General features: G+C 36.8%; 1 protein-coding gene across 15 annotated transcripts in view; it reads right to left on the bottom strand.

Moving 5' to 3' along the window:
- Nucleotides 1-21,829, bottom strand: part of CHN1 (chimerin 1) — a 223,973-nt gene that overhangs the window by 32,441 nt on the left and 169,703 nt on the right. For 11 of the 15 annotated variants that reach the window (XM_072811013.1, XM_072811007.1, XM_072811016.1 and 8 more), the window contains one exon: nt 16,164-16,241. The exons of 3 other annotated variants lie outside the window; for them this stretch is intronic. In XM_072811013.1, the coding sequence (XP_072667114.1) occupies nt 16,164-16,241 (78 nt within the window). Of the gene's footprint in view, nt 1-16,163; nt 17,078-21,829 lie in introns of those variants that run through there. One more of the 15 variants, XM_072811021.1, reaches the window with a different exon arrangement.

Below are 21,829 nucleotides of genomic sequence, written 5' to 3'. Positions count from 1 at the left end.
GAATATATGACATAAAAATGGATATGAAAAAATATAATCAGTAATTTAAAAATATTTTGTTTCAAAATATGAGTGTTTCAAGTATTAGAAAACCCTTGATTTTAATGCTTAAGATTAGAAGCAAATTTCTTTCATCCCTCCCCCCACCCTACACACAGGAGCTTTAATGAGAACTTTACCTCTAAACTGAATCATGGGTAAAGTTTAAAACTGTCAAATGCCATGATCTCAAACACTTTACTTTGAAAGTTTAGATTCATTGCTTGGATGAATAAGTTTGCATTCAAGTATCAGTAAAAATATTTAAAGATACTTAAAAAATACTTTAAAAAATCAACACAATGAATCAATATAAAGTTGTATTATGAAGATATGATAGGAAAGTGAATGAATCCTACTTGGTTATGCAATAAAAACCACTGTACAATCCAGAGCTGACTGACAGATGATCTATACACATAGTATAGACAGGTAAACTGAATACCAAGAAACAGAACCCTCAGGCCAATCCACATTATCTTATGATCCACAATTCCTTAAAGCCAAGATTGTGCTAATATTAATAGTTCCACACAAACAGGTTTCCGTTTCTTTTTGGCTTCAGTTGTCATCTGAAGTTCATACATTATGAACGGAAGTATTTCTAGAATAAACCAGGAAAAAGGTTAGAATAAAATGCACAAGAAACTATTAAACTAGTGGTTAAAACCCCTTTTAAAGTTCCAGTGGAAAGAAAAAGTTCTAGTCGAAGAGATTCAGATTTTCTCTACAGTTTTTCTTCTATTTCATTGATTGCTGCTCTTACCTTTAATATTTCCTTCCATTATTTGGTTTAATTAGGTCTTTCTCTAGTTTTAGGTAGAAGCTTAACTCATTGACTTAAGACTTTCTTTCCTAAAATAAGCATTTAGTGGTAAAGATTTCACCATAAATACTATTTTAGCTGTATTTCACAAATTTATGATATGTTGTATTTTTCTTTTTATTCAAAGTATCTGTAATGTCTCTTGGGATTTCTCCTTTAATCCATGAATTATTGAGCAGTAAGCTGTTTAATTTCTAAATGTGTGGGAAATTTTTCAGATATGTGTCATTTTGAAATTTAATTCTTTTGTGGTATAACGATATGCTTTTGTATTATTTCAATCCATTTACATTTATTGACTTGTTTTATGGCTAGAATACGGTCTTGCTGAATGTACCATGTTTACTTGAACAGTGTATGCATTCTGTTGCTGAGTAGAATACTTCTATGAACATCAATCAGGCCAAACTGGTTAACTCTGTTGTTCAAGAATTCTCTTTACTAATGTTCTGTTTGTCTGTTCTATCACTGAGAATCAAGTGTGGGGATCTCCATCTACAATTGCAGATTTGTCTATTTCACTTTTTAGCTCTTTATGTATTTTTAACCTCTGTTTTTGCTGAATATACATTTTATTTACTTATTTATGTTAAAGATTTTATTCATTCACAAGAGACAGAGAGAGAGAGGCAGAGACATAGGCAGATGCAGGCTCCATGCAGGGAGCCTGATGTCAGACTTGATCCTGGGACTCCAGGATCACGCCCTGGGCCAAAGTCAGACGCTCAACCACTGAGCTACCCAGGCGTCCCTGAATATACATTTTAAATTAGGTTCTCTTGATAAATTTTACCCTCTCTACTCCCACTAATATTCTTTATTCTGAAAACCACAGTATTTTATATAACCACTCTAATTTTCTTTGAATTATTGTCTCCATGGTATATCTTTTACTTTTGATCTCTCTGGGTCTCTATATTTAGAGTGAGTTTCTGTGGATAGTATATAGTTGGATCTTGTTTTTTTAATCCAATCTGACCACCTCTGCCTTTTAGTGGAGTATTTGGGCCATTTCTATTTGAGGTAACTATCAATATGACTGGGTTTAAAATTGCCATCTTCGTTTTGTTTTCTACATACTTTGTTCTTTTGTTCCTTTTTCTCTTCCATATTTTTTAATAAATTGCATATTTTATGGATCCCTTTTGTCTCTGCAAATAGCTTATAACTGTTTAGTTTTTTAGAGTTTGCTCTAAGGTCTATCTATAGGATATCTTTAGCTCATCAGTCTATCTTCAAAGAATATTATACCACTTCAGGGGCAGCCCCAGTGCTCAGTGGTTTAGCACCGTCTTCAGCCCAGGGGGTGATCCTGGAAACCCTGGATCAACTCCCACATTGGGCTCCCTGCATGGAGCCTGTTTCTCCCTCTGCCTGTGTCTCTGCCTCTCTCTCTCTCTCATGAATAAATAAAATCTTTAAAAAATATATTATACCATTTCATGTATAGTGTAAGAATCTTATGACAGTATGCTTCCCTCATCCTGTAGGTAATGCTATTGTGGTCATATGCTTGTATAACCCATGTAATATTGGTATTTTTTGCTTTAAATAGTCAATTATCATAAATATTCATTAAAATGAAAGAAAAAATATCTTTTACACTTACCCACATATTTACCATTTCTGGCATTCTCTATTCTTTTGTATAGATCTAAATTTCCATCTGGTATTATTTTCCTTTTATCTGAAGTACTTCTTTAACATTCTTGTAGAACAGATCTCCTGGTGATGAATTCACTCAGCTTTTCTTTGTTTAAAAAGAAAATATTTTGTCTTCATTTATGAAAGGCATTTTGCTGGATATAGAATTCTAGGTTGGTAGGGTTTTTTTTTTTTTTTAGTTCTTGTTGAGTACTTTGAAGATGTCACTCTGTTGTCTTGCATAGTTTCTGATGAGAACTCTGTCATTATTTTTCATCTCTATGTAAAATGTATTCTTTCCCTCCTCCCCTTCGCCTTTTAAAAAACTTTCTAAAATATGTAAGCATATGAGTGACAAAAAAAATTTTGTTTCTTCCTTGACGTATTTTCTTTACACTGAAATAACCTTTAAAGAAGTTAATAAAGAGGGATCCCTGGGTGGCGCAGCGGTTTGGCACCTGCCTTTGGCCCAGGGCGCGATCCTGGAGACCCGGGATCGAATCCCACATCGGGCTCCCGGTGAATTGAGCCTGTTTCTCCCTCTGCCTATGTCTCTGCCTCTCTCTCTCTCTCTCTCTCTCTCTCTCTGTGACTATCATAAAAAAAAAAAAGTTAATAAAGAAAATAGTAGTGTACAAATTTTCTTAAAAAAAAAAAGTACATTGTATTTCTGTGTATGAGTGTGAACATTTAAGATCCTATAAAGCCCTAAAATTATAAACATGCAGCTGAAATATGAAAATAAAATTAAAGAGAAACTGAATACACGTTTAATTTCTAGATCTTAGTGATGTCCTCTTTACATTTTGATATCCTATGTGAAGGATGAACAATTTCCTTCCAGGCTGAAGTAAAAGTACTAAGTCCTAAATTTTAGGAATAAAATTTTTCTTTCCCATAACCTGGTTTTCTCCTTTCTAGCTGCTTTTATAATTTCCTCTTTAGTACTGGCTTTTAGCAATTTGATTATAATATGCCATGGTGTTGTTTTCTTCATATTTTTTTCTGGTTTTAGTTCACTATACTTTTTGGATCTGTAGGTTTTCATCAGAATTATAAATTTTTTGATCATCAGGTCTTCAAATAATTGTACTGTTCCCTGGCCCCTCACCACTGCTCCGTTGGACTCCAATTACACTTTTAAATTAGATGCTTATACTGTTCCACTAGTCACTATGCTATGTTAATTCCTTATATATATTTTTTAATCTTTCATTTTGGATATTTACTATTGCTATGTCTTCTGGTTCACTAATATTTTCTTCTTTGATGCCTAATATGCCATTAATGTCCAATGTATTTTTCATATCATAAAATAAAAATAAAATCTTTATAAGTAATCTCTATACCCAACATGGGGCTTGAGCTCACAACCCTGAGATCAAGAGTCACATGCTCCACTGATTAAGCCAGCCAGTTGTCCCCATTTCAGATGTATTTTTAATCTCTAGAGATTCCACTTGGATTCTTTTAAATAGCTTCAGTTTCCTTACTGCAGCCTTTATTGCTAATTTAGTCCTGCTACTGAGATAATATCCTTTTGAGGACTTTTAAACAATGCCTCATATATTATATCACATTTTTTCTACTCCTCCTGGAGGAGGGCAAAACTATTCTCAGCCCTCTGCCAAATTAGTGAAATTAGTGAATTTCGGTAATTGTTTGGCCGACTGTCTTCTGGTAGTTTTTCTTTTTAAATGGGCTCCTTTCATAATCATGTAGATAAGTACTTGCTCTAAGAGTCAAGAAGACCCCTATGCAGATCCCCAGAGCTCTATGTACAGCTCTGTGCCCCCAGGGACAATCCCCCAGAAATTTTAGCTGCTTTGCCTTACCAAATTCTGATCTCTGTCTTCAACTTGGCTAGACCAATGGGTTCTCTTCAGATTCTCCCTCTGTATGTTGTGGCCAAGAAACTGCCTCCAACCAGAAAATGAGAATAACCTTAAGACTCCTCTTATTGTGTTCCTTTTTTGAAGTATCACAGTACTGTACTACCTGTTCAATATCTTAGTGTAGTTTTATATATTTCTTGTTATTTAAAAAGTTATAAAAAGTGGAAGTTCAGATGTTCTTATTTCTAAAATCTATCTTTCATGTGAGCTTGAACCTGGGATTTCTCTGGGCTTCAGTTTCCACACATACAAAATTAATTAGTAATTCTCAGTGTCCCTTATAAAGGCTGAACTTCTTCAGGATTCTTTTGTCAGCATGCTCTATGAACATGTCTCTTCCAGCAAAGTGTTACACTGACACTTGTATTCAGTAGGTTGTATACTAGGACCTTAGACTTAGTGACTTCATTTTGTCATTGAATGTGTTGTGGGTGGGCATGCATGCATGCATTCACTTATTTTAGCTGCAAAGAATAAATGTCTTCTCTTTGGGTACTAGTTCTCAACCCAGATGAATTGTATGGAACTGTCCCCATCCAGGAGAAAGTATGTGACTTTGATCTAAGCCAATCAGCACATTCCATTCTCCTGCCTAGAGTTACTGGTTCAGAGATGGGCATATAAGATAAATGGGCAAATGCCTGCCAGGCCCAGACCTTTTGTTTTCAGTCTCATTTTGAGCTGACTAGAATCAGAGAATATTTAAATGGAGCCTCCGCAGGCTGTCTTGTTACCACAGGAAGGCTGCCAATGAAGACAGAGCCAGAAGAAAGGGTTCTGGTGCCATTTTAAGCCCCCAAGTCAAAGGATACCAATCACCACCAGACCTTTCCTACTATGTGAACCATTAAATTCCTTTTTTTACCTTAGCAAGCATGAGTTGGCTTTTCTGACACTTGCAATGGAGAATCTTCAACTGTTCCATCAAATGGTAAATATCAATCAAATAGATTTTTGAAAAGCATACTGAAACAATGTCAGCCAACTGTGGAATAATGAGCTATACTAGCAACCATCAAAACAAAACACATGCTTCCTAGAGATGGACCTTTTCTTTATGAGCAAGGGCACTCTATAAACTCATTAGGCAGAACCATAAGCAGTTATCTGGGTGTGACACATTAGGGGCTGGGGCTCCAAAAAGGGATTTCTATAAAACAGAAAGAGTCAACATAATATTTTAGGCCTGATTTGGGCAAATCCATTCACATCACTAGCCAAAGTATGTCATTTCTAATACAACAGACTTAAGGATATCACCTAATACAACAAGAATCCTCAGATATCCATTACCTAAAAATGAATATATTTTGTTCTAATTTTTATGGCTGCATAACTTAAAAAACACACCCAGCTCTATTTTTGCTCCCCAAAGAATATAAAAATAATTTTTAAGTGAGCAGTTGAAGATGTTCCTTAGAAGTGTAACATCACTGGGCTATTTCCCTTTTTCTTTCTAGCTTTCCTATTTTGCAACCAGAAGAATCTTAAGGTAATTTAAGAAGAGGGGTTAAGAAACCTGAAAAAAACAAAAACACTACCGGTATGATGTTTGTTGGAAAAATAATTTGTACTGGTTTCTCAGATACCACCAGTACTTGATAAAATATTTAAGAAAGAAAAATTATGTTTTTGTGAATTCTCTTCACTTAAAAAAAAAAAAAATCTTTTGTAGGCCTATCTTCCACACCTGTATCTCTTCTGTCCTTTGCCTTCATCAAAGAGCCCAATTATATTTTTGTATGTACTATTACATAAGAATAATGAAAGCTGCAAGCTGCCTAATGATGACAGTAAGTATACGGAGATCTAGGGAACTTGGCACTATAGACAGTAACTGGGTAAGACGTTATGACATGTACATATTCTTCAGTCATATGCTTTCACCACCTTATTAAAGCTGTGGTAAACTTCACTCCTAAGGATGACTTTCCTCTGAGGAATGTTGACATAGTGGGTCACAAAGAAGATGAAGTATGACAGTATAATGTGAATTATACTGTCAATTAAACAAGGTTTAAAAATTAGATATAAAATATTACATATATATATCCTATTAGATTACAAAATAACCAGAATACAATTAAGACTCAATCCTCAGTTAAATCTGGAAGGTAAGAAGGGATTTATGAAACAAGTGACTACAAAATGTTGCCTTTAACATACCGAAGTGTCCCAAGTGTGTGAAAAACTTATCCTTGAAGGTTAGATTATTATGTGTCCACATAAAGTATTAAGAGAACAGAACTGTTGTAGAGGTGACTTATTATTGTGTGTTCTTCCTATGGGTCTATATCCTTATCTTATTATTGCAATGAGAGTCCTATGCCAGGCTGGTTCTCTACTTTGAGAGAAATTTTGGAGATGCCAATTTAAAAAATTTATTTATTTATTTATTTATTTATTTATTTATTTATTTATTTATTTATTTATAAAAAAGATTTTATTTATTCATGAGAGAGAGAGAGAGAGAGGCAGAGACATAGGCAGAGGGAGAAGCAGGCTCCGTGCAGAGAGCCCGACGTGGGACTCAATCCCGAGACTCCAGGATCATGCCCTGGGCCGAAGGTGGCAGTAAACTGCTGAGCCACCCAGGGATCCCCCAATTTTTTTTCTGAATTGAAGAATAACTGACATACAATGTTGTATTAGCTTTAGGTATACAAAACAGTGCTTCGATATTTGTATATATTACAAAATGGTCACCACATTAAGTCAGTCTAGTACTATCTGCCACCATACAAAATTGTGACAATATTATCAGCTAGATATGCTACGTTGCACGTTTCATCTCCATGTCTTATTTTACAACTGGTAGACTGTACCTCTTAACTGCCTTCACCTATTTTGTTCATCCCTGCCACTGCTCTACCCTGTAGTAATCATCAGTTTATTCTCTGTATCTGAGTTTGTTTCAGTTTTGTTTGTTCATTTAATTTTTTTTATTTTAGAAAATCTCACTTTTGACTGGCTTCAGATCTAGAGGTTTCTACCTCAGAGAGGACAGCCTTTGTATCTTGGCAATCTGTTCAGTTTTTCTTTGTCCTCCTTCATTCTCTTGGTCAAAAGTTTGACATGTTCTGTAGCCTCTTCCCTATTTTTCTTAGTAAGCTGTATCTTTAGAGCAATACGCAGATGTTTGTGTTGTAGGACATGTGGAGTCACATGACATGGAATCACTGGTGTTTTGGTTCTAGGTTTCTTACCTACTTTGTTTAGGGGCTTTCTTATAACACACCGATGGACATCATCTTCTTCAGACAGAATGAAAAGTCTGGATTCTGCTGGATTTTCTCCTGGACCCCGGGCAATGAGGCACAATAATCTCAGTGAGTCCAGGAATATCCCTTTGCCTCCTCTCCTTTTTTTTTTTTTTTTTTAAACAATGACCAGGTTGAGAACACAGAGATTGGTGTCCACAATGCAACCCCAAACAGATTTGCATTTTCTTTCTCCAGTCCTCCTTGGTTTGTAGCAGGAATGGCTCTTACTCAGCAGCAGATGGACATGGCCATGGATCAAGACACCATTCATGGGGAAGCCTTGTCATTGCCACCACTGATGTGGACTATGTAACCTTTCCACTGTTCACCCAGAGCATCAGGACCAATTTCTGTGGCCATATGCTTCTCATAAAAGGTACGAAATTTGCGTTCATCATCTACTTCATGGAGTTTCCGGCAGCCAATAAATGAAAGAGAAATGTTCAGCTTCATCCTAAAGCAGCCTATACCTCTGAGTTGCCATGGAAAAGAGATGTTTTGATTTTAAATTCCGCATATAATAAAGTAATATAGTGTGCATTTCTGTGTCTTAGTGTAACATCCTCTGGGTTCATCCGTGTTGTTGCTAATGGCAAGATTTCATTTTTTTATGGCTAATATTCTACTTTACACATATACACACCTCACATCTTCTTTAGCCATTCATCTACTGATAGACAGACATTTAGGTTGCTTCCATATCTTTCCTATTGTAAATAATGCTGCAAGGAACACAGGGATGAATATGTCTCTCTGAATTAGTGTTTTCATTTTCCTCAGATAAGTACCTAGAAGTGGAAATACTGTTATAGGGTAGTCCTGTTTTTAATCTTTTGAGGAAACTCCATGCCATTTTCCAAAGTGGTTGCACCAATTTACATTTCCACCAACAGTGCACCAGGGTTCCTTTTTTTTTCCATATCCTTGCCAACACTTGTTTGTCTTATTGATTTTAGCCATTCTGACAGGTATGAGGTGATAGCTCATCTCCTTGTGATTTTGATTTGCATAGAGATACCAAATCTTCTTAAACATATCAGCAGGATGGACATAAATGCTAAAAATAATCAATACAATGTTAGATGTAGTTGTTTGTCAGAGGATCTCACATTAAGAGATTGGTTGGGAATAAGAATCAGAATTTGTTCTGTTAAAAGTAATAACCCTAGGGGCGCCTGAGTGGCTCATTCATTTGGGTGTCTGACTCTTGATTTTGGCTCGGGTCATGATCGCAGCCTCATGAGATAGAGCCCCATGTCAGGCTGGACGCTCAGCTTAGAATTCTTTCTCTCCTCCTTCTGCCCCTCCCCCTACTGACATGCATGCACACTCTTTTTCTCTCCCTCTGTCTAAAAAAAAAAAGGGTGACAACTCTATATTTTAATTTCAAGGCTGGCCTGAGGTTTTTTTTTTAAATTTGCTTTTTAATTGCATAAAATAAATAGTACACTTAATAAGTTCTACCAAAATCTCCTAGTGAGAAAGACAAACTTCCAAATCTCTCCAAATTTTAAAGTAGCGTAAGCAAAAATAGACAATTGGGACTATATCTAATAATAAATCTGCATAGCAAAGGAAACCAGCAGGGTGAAAAGGCAACCTATTGCTGGATCATAAGGTAGTTTTATTTTTAATTTTTTGAGGAAGCTTCATGCTGTTTTTCATAATGACTATCAATTTACATTCATATGAACAATGTACAAGGGTTCCCCTTTCTCCACATCCTCACCAATACTGGCCATCTTTGGTTTTGATTTGTATTTCCCTGATGATTTGTGATGCTGAGCATCCTTCAACATCTCTATTTGCCACATGTGTATCTTTTGAGAAATCAGATTGCTTTTTGCTGTTGAGTGGTAGGAATTCCTTATATATTTTGGATACTAACCTCTTACCAGATATATGGTTTGCAAATATTTTCTCCCATTCCATAGGTTGCATTTTCATTCCACCAATTATTTATTTCCTCTGCTGTGCAGAAGCTTTTATTTTTTTATTTTAAATATTATTTATTTATTTATGAGAGAGAGAGAGAGAATGAGAGAGAGGGGCAGAGACACAGAGGGAGAAGCAGGCTCCATGCAGGGAGCCCAATGCAGGACTCGATCCCAGGACCCCAGATCATGCCCTGAGCTGAAGACAGACGCTCAACCACTGAGCCACCGAGGCATCCCTGCAGAAGCTTTTAAGTTTGCTATAATCCCACTTGTCCGTTTTTGTTTTTGTTGTCTTTGCTTTTAGTGTCCTATCCAAAAAATCACTGCCCACACCAATGTCAAGAAGCTTTTTTCTTATGTTTTCTACTAGTAGTTTTATAGTTTCAGGTCTTAATTTTTTTAAAAATATTTATTTACTTATGATAGAGAGAGGAGAGAGAGAGGCAGAGACACAGGAGGAGGGAGAAGCAGGCTCCATGCCGGGAGCCCGACGCGGGACTCGATCCCGGGACTCCAGGATTGCGCCCTGGGCCAAAGGCAGGCGCCAAACCGCTGAGCCACCCAGGGATCCCTAGTTTCAGATCTTAAATATTTAAGTCTTTAATCCATTTTGAGTTGAATTATTGTATATGGTGTGAAATAAGGGACCAATTTCTTCTTCTTCTTTTTTTTTTTTTTTTGGCATATGGACATCCAGTTTCCCCAACATCATTTACTGGAGAAATTATCCTGTCATTATTTAGTGTACGTGGCACCCTGGTTGAAAATCAGTTGGCTGATGATACATGGATTTATTTCTAGGCTGTTTCATTGGTTTATATGTCTGTTTTTTTTTTTTTTTAAAGATATTTATTTATTTATTCATGAGAGACACAGAAGGAAAAGCTGGTTCCCTACGGGAAGCCTGATGCAGGACTCAATCCCAAGACCCTGGGATCATGCCCTGAGCCAAAGGCTCAATCACTGAGCCATCCAGGTGTCCTTACATGTCTGTTTCTATGCCGGTGCTATACTGTTTTGATTACTATAGTTTTGTAATAGATTTTTAAATCAGAAAGCACTGTTGCCTCCAGCTTTGTTTTTGCTCAAGATTGCTTTGGTTCCATGCCACTCTTAGGATGGCTTTTTCTAGTTCTGTAAAGAATGCCATTGAGATTGATAGGAATTGCACTGGCTCTGAAGGTCACTTTGGGTAGTATGTATGGTTAAGCAATATTCTTCCAATCCAAAAAAAACATGAGTTTCTCTTAAGTATAACATTTTAAACTCTCTAGCCTCATAAAATGGCCACAAAGCAGTATAAGCAACTATGTACAAAGCTTGTGAAATGTTTCTTTTTGGATTATTAATGGCAGGCAGTCGCCTTTCCGATGACCTTATGATCTAGTTTTGTACTTGAGGAGTCATAACCAGCTCCTCAGCTGGCATTACACAAACCATAAAAAGGATAGACGAAGCTGAAGCTGCTGAGGGGCAATGGAGAGGCCTGGATGGAAATACATGATGAGTCTTTGTGGTCCTGCTCATCACCACTAGGGACAGAGATAAAAAGCAAAGTAGCTAACATGTGTTTATCATTTTTGGCTTCTGTAGCATCTGCTAAGTACCATACCAAACAGCAACAGAAACAATGCCTACAGGGATCATGTCCAATCTCCTACCTTTCCTCCATGACTGCCCTAAGGAGAGAGAAACCCCCCCTCTGCACTGAGCTTTATTATTTTTATCTCCTCTTGCAAGTGACCCACATTAAGACTTGGGAATTTTGTCTGTGTGTATATACATAGACATATATAAATATATTTGTTTAATCTAGAAATAAATAAATATTTGAAGGAAACCACTTATTCCTTTAAAGACACTCCATGTTTATACCCACAGGAAGGGCAATGATGTTTAATAATGAGACATTTTAGGTTGCCTTTTCCATTACTCATGTTGCATTTAACTTCTTTTATAATGCTATTAATTCAAAACAATTCTCAAATTTCTGAGCACTTAAAATGTGAACACAGATTCTCCAGTCAAATATAAGACAACGTGATATTTTGAGTTTTATTGCATTTAAAAATTGCAACATTATAGGTCTTAAATCATTAGAAGAACCTATATTTAGGTTGAAATTTCCTGTTGCATGAGAAGTGATTTCAAAATAACAACCCTCACCACCACCAAGGGCCCTCCTGTCGCACTGTATGGTCATTTAGTCATTCAGCTGATGTGTCTTGAACATTTGCATTTTACTAAATGTAGGGAAGGGGAAAGAAGAGTGAAAATGAGCAAAGCGGGAGATGGTAGTGGTGTGATGGTTGGTGGGGATAATACAAAGGTAGCCCAGTCGGTGAATATGGTAGTTCACTGACTGTTGATATAACCAGTTTTAAAAAATATTCCTTCATATATAGGTTATTTTAATTCTTTCTAAAAATGAACATAATATATTGTCCTCATATGGGCCTTAATGAAGTTTTAAAAGTGGAAAACAGTAATTATATTAACAAATCCAGTGCTTCTCAACATAATTTAATCTGAATTGTAAAGATCTTTTTATTTTTAAGCAATCTACACCCATTTTGGGGCTTGAACCCTGAGATCAAGAGTTGCATGTTCTACTGACTAACCCAGTCAACTGCCCCAAGAGAATCTCAGAGCTATAACAGAACTTCTAGATCATGTAGTTAATTCTACGTTTCATACTAACTCTATGTTTAATTTGTTGGTTTATTTTGTGTTTATTCTCAAATGGGAATAAAATGAGGACCACGGGGCTTGAATCTGTTTGTGTCCTTTGAAGGAAAGTCCACTTTCAGCCAAGCTGGCCACTTCTATCCTTCAGTTAATCGAACAGCAGCATGACTGTTTTGCCAGGATCACTATTATCACTTTGAATCAGTAATTTTAGTAAATATTATAAGGTTCATGTTATAGTCTCATTTAATTACAGTATCAATTCACATTTCAGGATTCATTGCTTGCATATTATCTTGGAAACATCAGATCTATTAATATGTCACATCTTTCATTTATATTCAGAATGCAAGTATCAGACTCTAAAATGAACCAGTCGCCACTTCAAGACTACCTTAAAAAAAGGGACTAAACTCCTATTTTAAAGTACTCTCTCACTGTAATAATGTTCTTTTAATTACTTACTTTGCCTAAGTAGCCGGGTTTCCTGCGACTGTTCTCATTATATGGAATCTTAACTTTATTTTATAAATGAAACACCAAATAGTTAAATCTGGAAAGAGTAAGAGACATCAAGAGGATTTCACTGTACTCTGTGGTGCATGAAAATGCAACTGCTCTTACATAACATCTAACTCTGCCTGGGAGCTAAGAAAGAAGCAAGAGCTTTCTTTAGCCCCACAATCATGCCAGGGTTCTCAACTGCATCATGACCTCTGTACCTGGGCAAGAAAAAGTCTTGGTATGGATTCAGAAAAAAATATCCATTTAGGGGTAATTTGTGGTAACAAAAATAGTAGCTACCAAGTACCTAACACATACTAGAACTCAATTCTGATGTAGAATCACGGGATTTAAAGATAAAGCAGTCTGCTCAAGGTCATAGAAATAATAAGCAAGCTCCTGAGGGCCAGGGCCGGGTCTCAGTTATCATTCTATCCACAGAACCTCAGATGTAGGATATAAGGACAGAATCACTGCTACTGGAGTGCCTCTGTCTTATGTCAGAGATTATTTGTTTAGTTTTTAAGTTTGCTCAAGAAATTAACACTTGTTCTCTCTCTCTGTTGTGTTAGGACACGAGCAGTTCTTAAAATGAGACGTTGATCCAGGAAAGAGTTAAAATTATTTTTGCTCCAAGGTATGTTGACAAATTATGATCAGCTTTAAAGGATGTGGTACATTTATTTTTTAAATGATGACCTCCCTAAGAGAGACAACTATGTTTCTTGGGATAGATTCTTTATCAAATCCTTATAAATAACAATAGAAAAAATTAAAAAGGCCGTGTTACATAACAGTAAATGGGAAGCCTTCCTGCTTTGTTTCATTTTTTTCTTTTTAAAAACAACAACAAAAAAAACCCCAAAACACCTGTCTGGAGTTAGGGCCTGGTTGATTTTTTTTTTTTCTTTTGGATCTCAGCTTGGTGAGTGCTTTCAACCAAAGGTATAAAGCCTTTTTGGCTTTACCTTCTGAAATGAGATCTGGCTGCTGTCCAACATCACGGAGCAATGTTACATAACAAGGCAGTTCAAGACACAAAAAAAGAAAACCACATTGAAAGGAGGCTTTGGAGAGTGGGCTCGTGGAGAGCAGAATCCACTTTTGCCAACATAGAAAATGGGGGTAAGGCCATATGAACGATTATCATCATATAAATGCTCAGGGTTCTTCCTACTATAAATCTCTGAACTGTACATACTTACATATTTCAAGCCGTGACCTTCTAAGTGAACATTTGTGTGGGAGAGAAGTGCTCCTGCCACAGAGCCTGAATTCTTTGAGGGAGGATGTTCTCGGAAGTCAAGTATGACTATCCCTCCCACCTTTCTTTTCTCTTTTTTATAATGCCACCCCACAGAAACATTTTTTTAGATAACAAGGAGTAATTTCAATGGAAAGAGTCAAATTCTGAGACTTCTGACCTTATTAGCAACTGTAAAAAATATGTAATAGAACTTCACTGTCTAATATGAGCTCTTTCCTGAACGTTAATACTTCTTAAAAAACAGCCCACTTGATTTCAGACTTCTTTTTAATGTACCCCTCCCCACACACACTTTAAAAAAAAAAAAAAAACCCACAAGTATCTTTCTGTTTGGGTACCAACCTAAGGGTCCCAACTGGTCCCCAAGCCAGCACTTTCTAGCTGTCAAAATTTGCTCATTAAAGCCATGTGTTAAATTAAAATTGAGAAATTACTTGAAGATTCAGCCAAGCCCCCCTACCCCCCGCCCCCCAAACCACAGAAAAGAGAGAGAGAGAGTGAATGTGCTTGTTTATGCAAATCCCTGAACGGACTTAGCACTAAAATGGCATCATTAACAGGTCAGTTCAGTCTGTTCCTGCTAAACACACTACAGGGGACATCTTTGGGGATATGTTTTCAAATCTCAGCCATTTCTTAACAGTATGCATAGTTTCTTGCTTAGAAACCTTAATGGCTCTTTTACTAACATGCATATTTATATTTGCAAAAGAATTTACTCAATTTACCAATTTGTCATGCAAGAAGAAAGGCCTACTACCTCGCATGTACTGTTTTAGTTTCATAAATGGACAAGGTGGTTGAGACTGGATGTACATACTGAATAGTCTCAATTTCATTTGAAATCAAAGATACTAGTTGAAAAGTAGGGTCCTTAACAATATGTTTAAGGGGGAGAAGAAAAAGCTATTTGGTTTACAAATATTAGCAATCTTTATACAGTCTAAACAGTTTAGAATTTATTCTTTATCACAAAATGATCTGAAGATCATAAGAATCTATTCCTCACTAAAAAAAGTAGAGCATACTGGGGTGTGGGATTTAGCATTTGTAAAATAAATAATTGCTAGTGTTAAAAATCAGGATGAATTGTAAATTTGAAATGAGATCTTCTGCTACAGAGCCTGGTACATTCTGAATGAATGTATCTGCTATCCAGGTTTCCAGCCTATCATCTTTTGAAACCATAATGGCCTATAAAATGAAACCATATACCCTCTAACATTAGAACTAATGACATTTTGTCTAAACTAAAGACAGAAAACTTTATCATAAAGTTGTGTAATTACTGTAAAGTGACTGCAGAAATGCTGGTGCATCTACCCACGAACTGGAACTGCGTGTTCTTATGCACAACCTCACATGGTATGTTTTCCCAGGTAGGCTGCAAAGGACCCAACTTCAAGGCCTTATATCATGCTATGCATACAGGCAACTTGAATCCACACACATATCATCTTGACGAAAGAGGATTCAAAGTATAATTGGTAAAACACATTAACACAATAATTACACACACACACACACGGAAAGCAATACTCAAAAAGTAAAGAGAGGCTGCTTGTATCAGCAGTAACAGTCCCGTGGTAGCCATCCTCCTTTCATCATGGTCAATTCATTAACAGAGGAGAAAAGACAGAAACTGTGGGAAATGCAGACCATCTGCTCAATCCAGATGCAACAACACACGCCTCTTATATCCAAAGCTTTTTACCAGAAAGGAATGGAGATAAGATCTAATCCTTTCGTGAAATATCTGACAAAGGTAGTTAGACATATTTGCATCACAAATAAAAATAATGCCCAAATCATTACTAAATGAGACCTCTAAAGGTCAGTCCAGACTTGTACCATTGAGTGTACATTAAGTAGAAGACTAAATCAGCATGAGAGAAAATGGAGTTGGATTCTATGAGCTTTAGTCAGCTATTCCTTAAATAAAATCATGCTTAAAACATCTTCATTCCTTAAACAGCAAGAACATGTTAGTCCAGTCATCGTAGTTTTAAAAAGACATCAAAGGTACTCCTCTAATACTGTATACTGCAAGCAGTGTGCATTTTCTCTCTTCTAAGAAAAGGTTAAAAACAAAATTCTTACCTTGAAATTGTGAACCTTTTCATATTTTGGAATTTGCTCGTTTTCTTTCAGAGTTGCTCTTCTAACAAGTGATGTCAACTGCGAATAAGCAAAGAGTTTCAGAGGTTGCCAGATTGTCACAGACGACTTTTGAGAACCCAGTTTCATTCCCAAGGCTGCTATCAATAAATCTTGCTGACGGCCCTCTTGTTTTGATTTGTGAACTGCAGCTCTATTAGTTTTCCTACCCGACCAAGACTCTTTGGATGGCATTTTGGAATTCACAGGAAAGAAATAAAACCTATATTGATCTGTGTCTGTCGGTGAACTCTATTCAGTTAACAAATGAGCATTCTGGCAGCCGGCACAGAACCCTAATCTACAGAGAGCTGCAGAGAAACATCGCGGAGAGGTGGAGGAGGATGATGAAGCACTTCTTAAAAAGAGGTCGACTAACCAGAAAAATTCTTCTTTCTTCTTTTTTTTTTTTAAAGGGCTCTATATTTAAGCTTCTGAAAACTTAAGAGTCTGAACAGAAATAAAGAGTCGATGCTGACACACAGAACATTCAGCATCTCTCTATCCCTTTTCAAAAGCCATGCAATTTTGACAAATGATACATTTCTAAAAGCTTCCTTCTCTATTCAATATATTACTGTCCATTCTGGATGAAAGATGCCTACATACTGCCTGCAGTCAGCTTCTAGCAGCAGACACCCTGTGGAGCCCCTAGCAGGGAGGGTGTGGAGGGAAGGGATTTGACAAGGAAGGCAGGATTAGACTGGCCACCGTAAGAAAGGAGAGAACCAATGAGCATCAAGCAACAGTATTTAAGTATTGTATTCCTCAACTCTGTCTCTTTTCCTCCCTCCTCTCATGTAAGATTTTCTTGCTGGCTCAAGGCAAAAAAAAAAAGAAAAAGAAAAAAATAAATCAGTGGGAAGACAATGAGCCATGAATGAGTCATGCATTATTACAAAATGGAATATTTCTTTTACCTATTAAAAGCAAAAGAAGATTAACATACAGCACCAGATTTCAAAAGAATTTGCCATCACTGCCTAGTAAATTAATGAAAGGTTAATCCATATCTTCCTTTGTGCATTATAGACTGAGACTGGCTAACAAGGACCTAATTTTATTTAGGATGAACAAAAACTTGTATTTTGATGAAAAAGAAAAGGCTTTTAACATGGGAGCACTCTATTTTCATGTAGAATAAGGAGGGTGCATATAATACTGCTACCTGGAAGTGGTCAGTTTTTGTTTCCCTATAAGGAGGAAATTTGTTGTGAATCTATACATAAATGATCCAATCTCTATTTTAATTTAGTCTCAACATTCTTAATTCAAACAGCTTGAGGCCAGATCATGGAGCCAGCTGGGGAAAGTTTCTCATGCACACAGGTCTGAGTTAGATATTTGCTGATATAAAAAGTGGGAAGGGTGCTGGGTAAGAGACTTAAACCCAGCTTCATTTAAGAGGAATACCTATACTTTTTGCTAACCTGCTATAAGAAGCTAAGTTTTCCCATACTGGTTCCCTAAACATCTCCCATTTCTTTCCTCTTGTTATAGTAATTAAGTTTAACCCATTATGATTCTAATAATTGTTGCACTGTGCTTAAAGAATCAAAAACTGTATTTTAATGAATTCAGTCCATTTGCTTACCACAATTTATCTCAGACTTCATAATCTACTGGGGACTATGTGCCCAATGCAGATTCTAGTTTAATTAGGACATAAAGTTATACTTAAACCATGCTAGCTATTAGGAATACTGATGACTGATTTTCTAAACATCCCCAAATACTTTTATTCTTTTAAAAAACTTTCTAAGAAAAAAATAAAAAATAAAAAAAAAATAAAAAACTTTCTAAGGACATCTGGCTGGTTCAGTGGGGAGAGCATGCAACTCTTGTTCTCAGGGTTGTGAGTTTGAGCCCCATGCTGGGTGTAGAGATTACTTAAAAAATTTTTAAGGAAAAAACCCCACAGTTTTTGAAATATTTTCTAATAAAAGGCAGAACTTAATATTTACATCTACAGGTATTTATTTCCACAAATTTATACCCTTATGTAACTAAATAAAACAAAAAAATCTTCCTGTTCCAGGAGAAAATACAATGGAAAGAACTTTGCTTGCCTAACCTAAATTACTTTTCAGCTTAGACCTAGTTTGTCATGTGATGACTAAAAATATAAACGCCAACCAACCCTTTAGTCATGTACAACCTAAGGTGAAATTTATCCAATTCTCAGTAGACACTAGAAAAAGATTCCAAAGGCAAGTTTAACAGTAAATTTTTTTCTCTATATAATGTTTAATGTTTACATTACTATGCTAAAGAAAACAATCACCCATGGAATCCAAAGCAGCCTTTTTTCCTATTTCTGATCAAGATCCTTTGTTATAGACCATCCCGATATTCAGTTTAAGTAACTAAAATTCAACCAAAGCACAAAAAGATGGATGGCAGAGAAAATTCACACCTGGGCAAAAGTACGTATTTTGTCTTTGAGAGGCAAGTATACCATAGACTCCATAGTCACTTTTCTTCCCAAATAATTTTTGTATCTAATCGAGACATACTGGATTAATTGCAATTTGGGCAGCTACCTAGGGCAACAGGAGATAGAAAAAAAATAGTCAAGGATGAGGTTCTTAGTGACCCTGAAAGGGCTAGGGGTTTTCTGGCCACATCATGCCTTCAGTAACTTGCAATAATGCAACTTCTGCATTAATTTTGCTGCAGGAGCTCTCAAGTCATAAGAACTGCTAATTCTAAAATTTAGAACTACTATCAATGTTCTGATATTCTAGGCAAATATATATACCACTCATCCTTTTACTTATCTGGCCATATTTATTTATTTTATTTTTTTAAAAAAAGAGTGTATTTACTTATTCATAAGACACAGAGAGAGAGAGAGACACACAGGCAGAGGGAGAAGCAGGCTTCTTGCAGGGAGCCTGATGTAAGACTCGATCCTGGGTCCAGGATCACACCCTGAGCTGAAGGTTGCTCAACCATTGAGCCACCCAGGCGTCCCTCTCTGGCCATATTTAGGTAACTGTAGAATCTATTAATGATAGCTATCATTTATTTTATTAAGTATCCATATCCCAGGCCCCTAGCTAAGCTAAGCATTTTACATACAGATTCCCATTAAATCCACAGAAAGATGCCCATGAGGTATATATTACCCTCACTTCATAGTTGAAAGAACAGAGGCCAACAGAAGTTAACTTTCTGCACAGCTAGTTGGTGGTAGTTAAGAGTTGGCCTCTTAAACATTATGCTATATCCACCCAAATCCAAAAATGAGAAGAAAATTTTGAAGACTGAGGGTAGTTTTTCTCTCTGATTCTCTGGAAGGTGGTTTCCCTAGTTATTTCCTCCTTTCAATTTTAAAGAGCAGCCAGAGATGGTAAGACAGAGTATGGATCCAACAACGGATGGAGAGAAAAAGTAATGCTAGCTAACATCCCTAGATTTCAAGTTCAGCGCACAGTACACACAACAGGCAATGCAGCCTTCGAGGCGCTGTTCAGACACGCCCTCCTTTCTGAGGCCTTTGAGGATCTGCACCAATAAGGTGTGACTTTACCCATCTGTGAACTTCTGCACCCTTCCCTTGCTCATTAATTGTGAGATGTAGCACACTCCATCTAATATCACAATTCCTGTGTAGCTGTTCATATAGGCTGGGTCTTGCACATCTTAGTATATACCTTGAATTTAGCACAGTAGCTTACACAAATAAAGGTCCATTAAGTATGTAGTTAAAAAAAATACCAAATGAAGGCACCTATTTTTATTGAGGGGCAGTGTATTATAATAAAAAAAGATGGGATCTGAAATCAGAGACACTAAAGTTTGAATCCTAATCTTGGGAGATTTGCTTGGTGCCTTGCTTACCTCATTTACATACATGAACAGGGCAGTTTAAAAGAGATGACATATAAAAGAGGAACAGACTGCCTACTAGTAAGCACTCACTAATTGATGGTATTACAAGGGTGCCCTGCCGAATATTAGCTGCAGGTTATGCTGTATAATGTAAGACATAGGTTCCGGCTCTCAAGGAGTTGATAGATCAATCTGCTTTTGGTTTATACCATACAAACATGCCTGGAAACTCCTGCCCTTCCCTTTGGATTATGGTCTTTACCAAATCTCCCAAATTCAAACTCCATCTTTTATAAGGCATATTATGACATGCATATTAGCTGAGGGAGCAGGAGTGGGAGGGGTGTGGAAAGTGTGAAAGGAAGGATTACCAGCATTTGGTAAGAAGTCAGAGCAATGTTTGATATTATCTTATTTATTGGCCACACCAATCCTGGGATTATGTTGTATAATGAACATTCTACAGAGGAAGAAATGCTCATAGAGTAGCTTGCTCAAGGTCACAGTCAATAAGTTAAAAGTTTGTGATCTGAATCCCTGTGTTTTGTCTCTAAAGTCTGGAATCTCTTTCTGCTACCTTATAATGAGAATAGGAAATAAACCCAAGGTGTTAGGGATATAGCCCCCTCACATTCTGGTTCCATGATAGGAAAAGGGTGGGGTGGGGATCTAAACTGACAGGGCACATCTCCCACAAGGTCATTCCTGCTGGAAACAGCAGCAGTATCTACTTTTTCATTTGGACTGTAACCCTTTGGCCTGCCCTAGACCTAACCCTGGCCACCCCTGATACTGATAGCACTTTTGTACATTCTCCTGTATGAGGGTGATGAGCCTCGAGAAGGCAATGGAGAACAGGCAGTTCTACAACCCTCTGTTTCTACCTCCATCCACACCATCTAAAATACAGAGAAATGGACTACAAAAATGGTGTGTGGGTAGCAGGAGGCAGTTGTGTGAGGAATAAGGAACAGAAGGGGGGAAATAAGTGACCTTGGGAGGGAACACATTTGCTGTTTTTCAAATAAAGAAATTTCTACCACTGACCCTATTACCTGTTGTTTGTCTAATAAAAATAATTTGGGGGATCCCTGGGTGGCTCAGCGGTTTAGCACCTGCCTTTGGCCCAGGGTGCAATCCTGGAGTCCCGGGATCGAGTCCCATGTCGGGCTCCTGGCATGGAGCCTGCTTCTCCCTCCTCCTGTGTCTCTGCCTCTCTTTCTTTCTCTCTATGTCTATCATAAATAAATAAATAAATAAATAAATAAATAAATAAATAAATAAATCTTTAAAAAATAATAATAATAAAAATAATTTATGTGAAACTCATCTCTCATTTTTACCAAGTGTAGTATAATAGGATTAGGGGTTGTGGAGACAGACAAAAATGCTGATCTTAACCCTGTCATCTACTGGCTGTGGCATATCCTGGTCAAGTTACTAATTTCTTTTAGTCTTGTTTCCTTACGTGTAAAACTGATTTAAAATACTTACATTATAGAATTATATGAGATAATATATGGGAAGCATTTTGCATTATTCCTGGCAGACAATAATCAATAAGTGGAAGTTTCTCTCCTTTCCTTGTATCCAAGGACTTCTATTTCCAAGATCAGGGTTAATTTAGTGGGACTCTGAGATAGTTAAGAGGCCCAAGGCACACTGGCCTAAGCAGTGTGAGCTTCAGGTTAAGTTGTAACCAGGTGCTTTAAGGACACATCACAAGCATCACTCTTCTGCAAACCTTACTTTATCCTGCCCTGGCAATCTGA

Source organism: Canis lupus, chromosome 34, assembly GCF_048164855.1.
Source record: "Canis lupus baileyi chromosome 34, mCanLup2.hap1, whole genome shotgun sequence".
NCBI classification, from domain to species: domain Eukaryota; kingdom Metazoa; phylum Chordata; class Mammalia; order Carnivora; family Canidae; genus Canis; species Canis lupus.
This window is presented reverse-complemented; position numbering and strand designations above follow the sequence as displayed.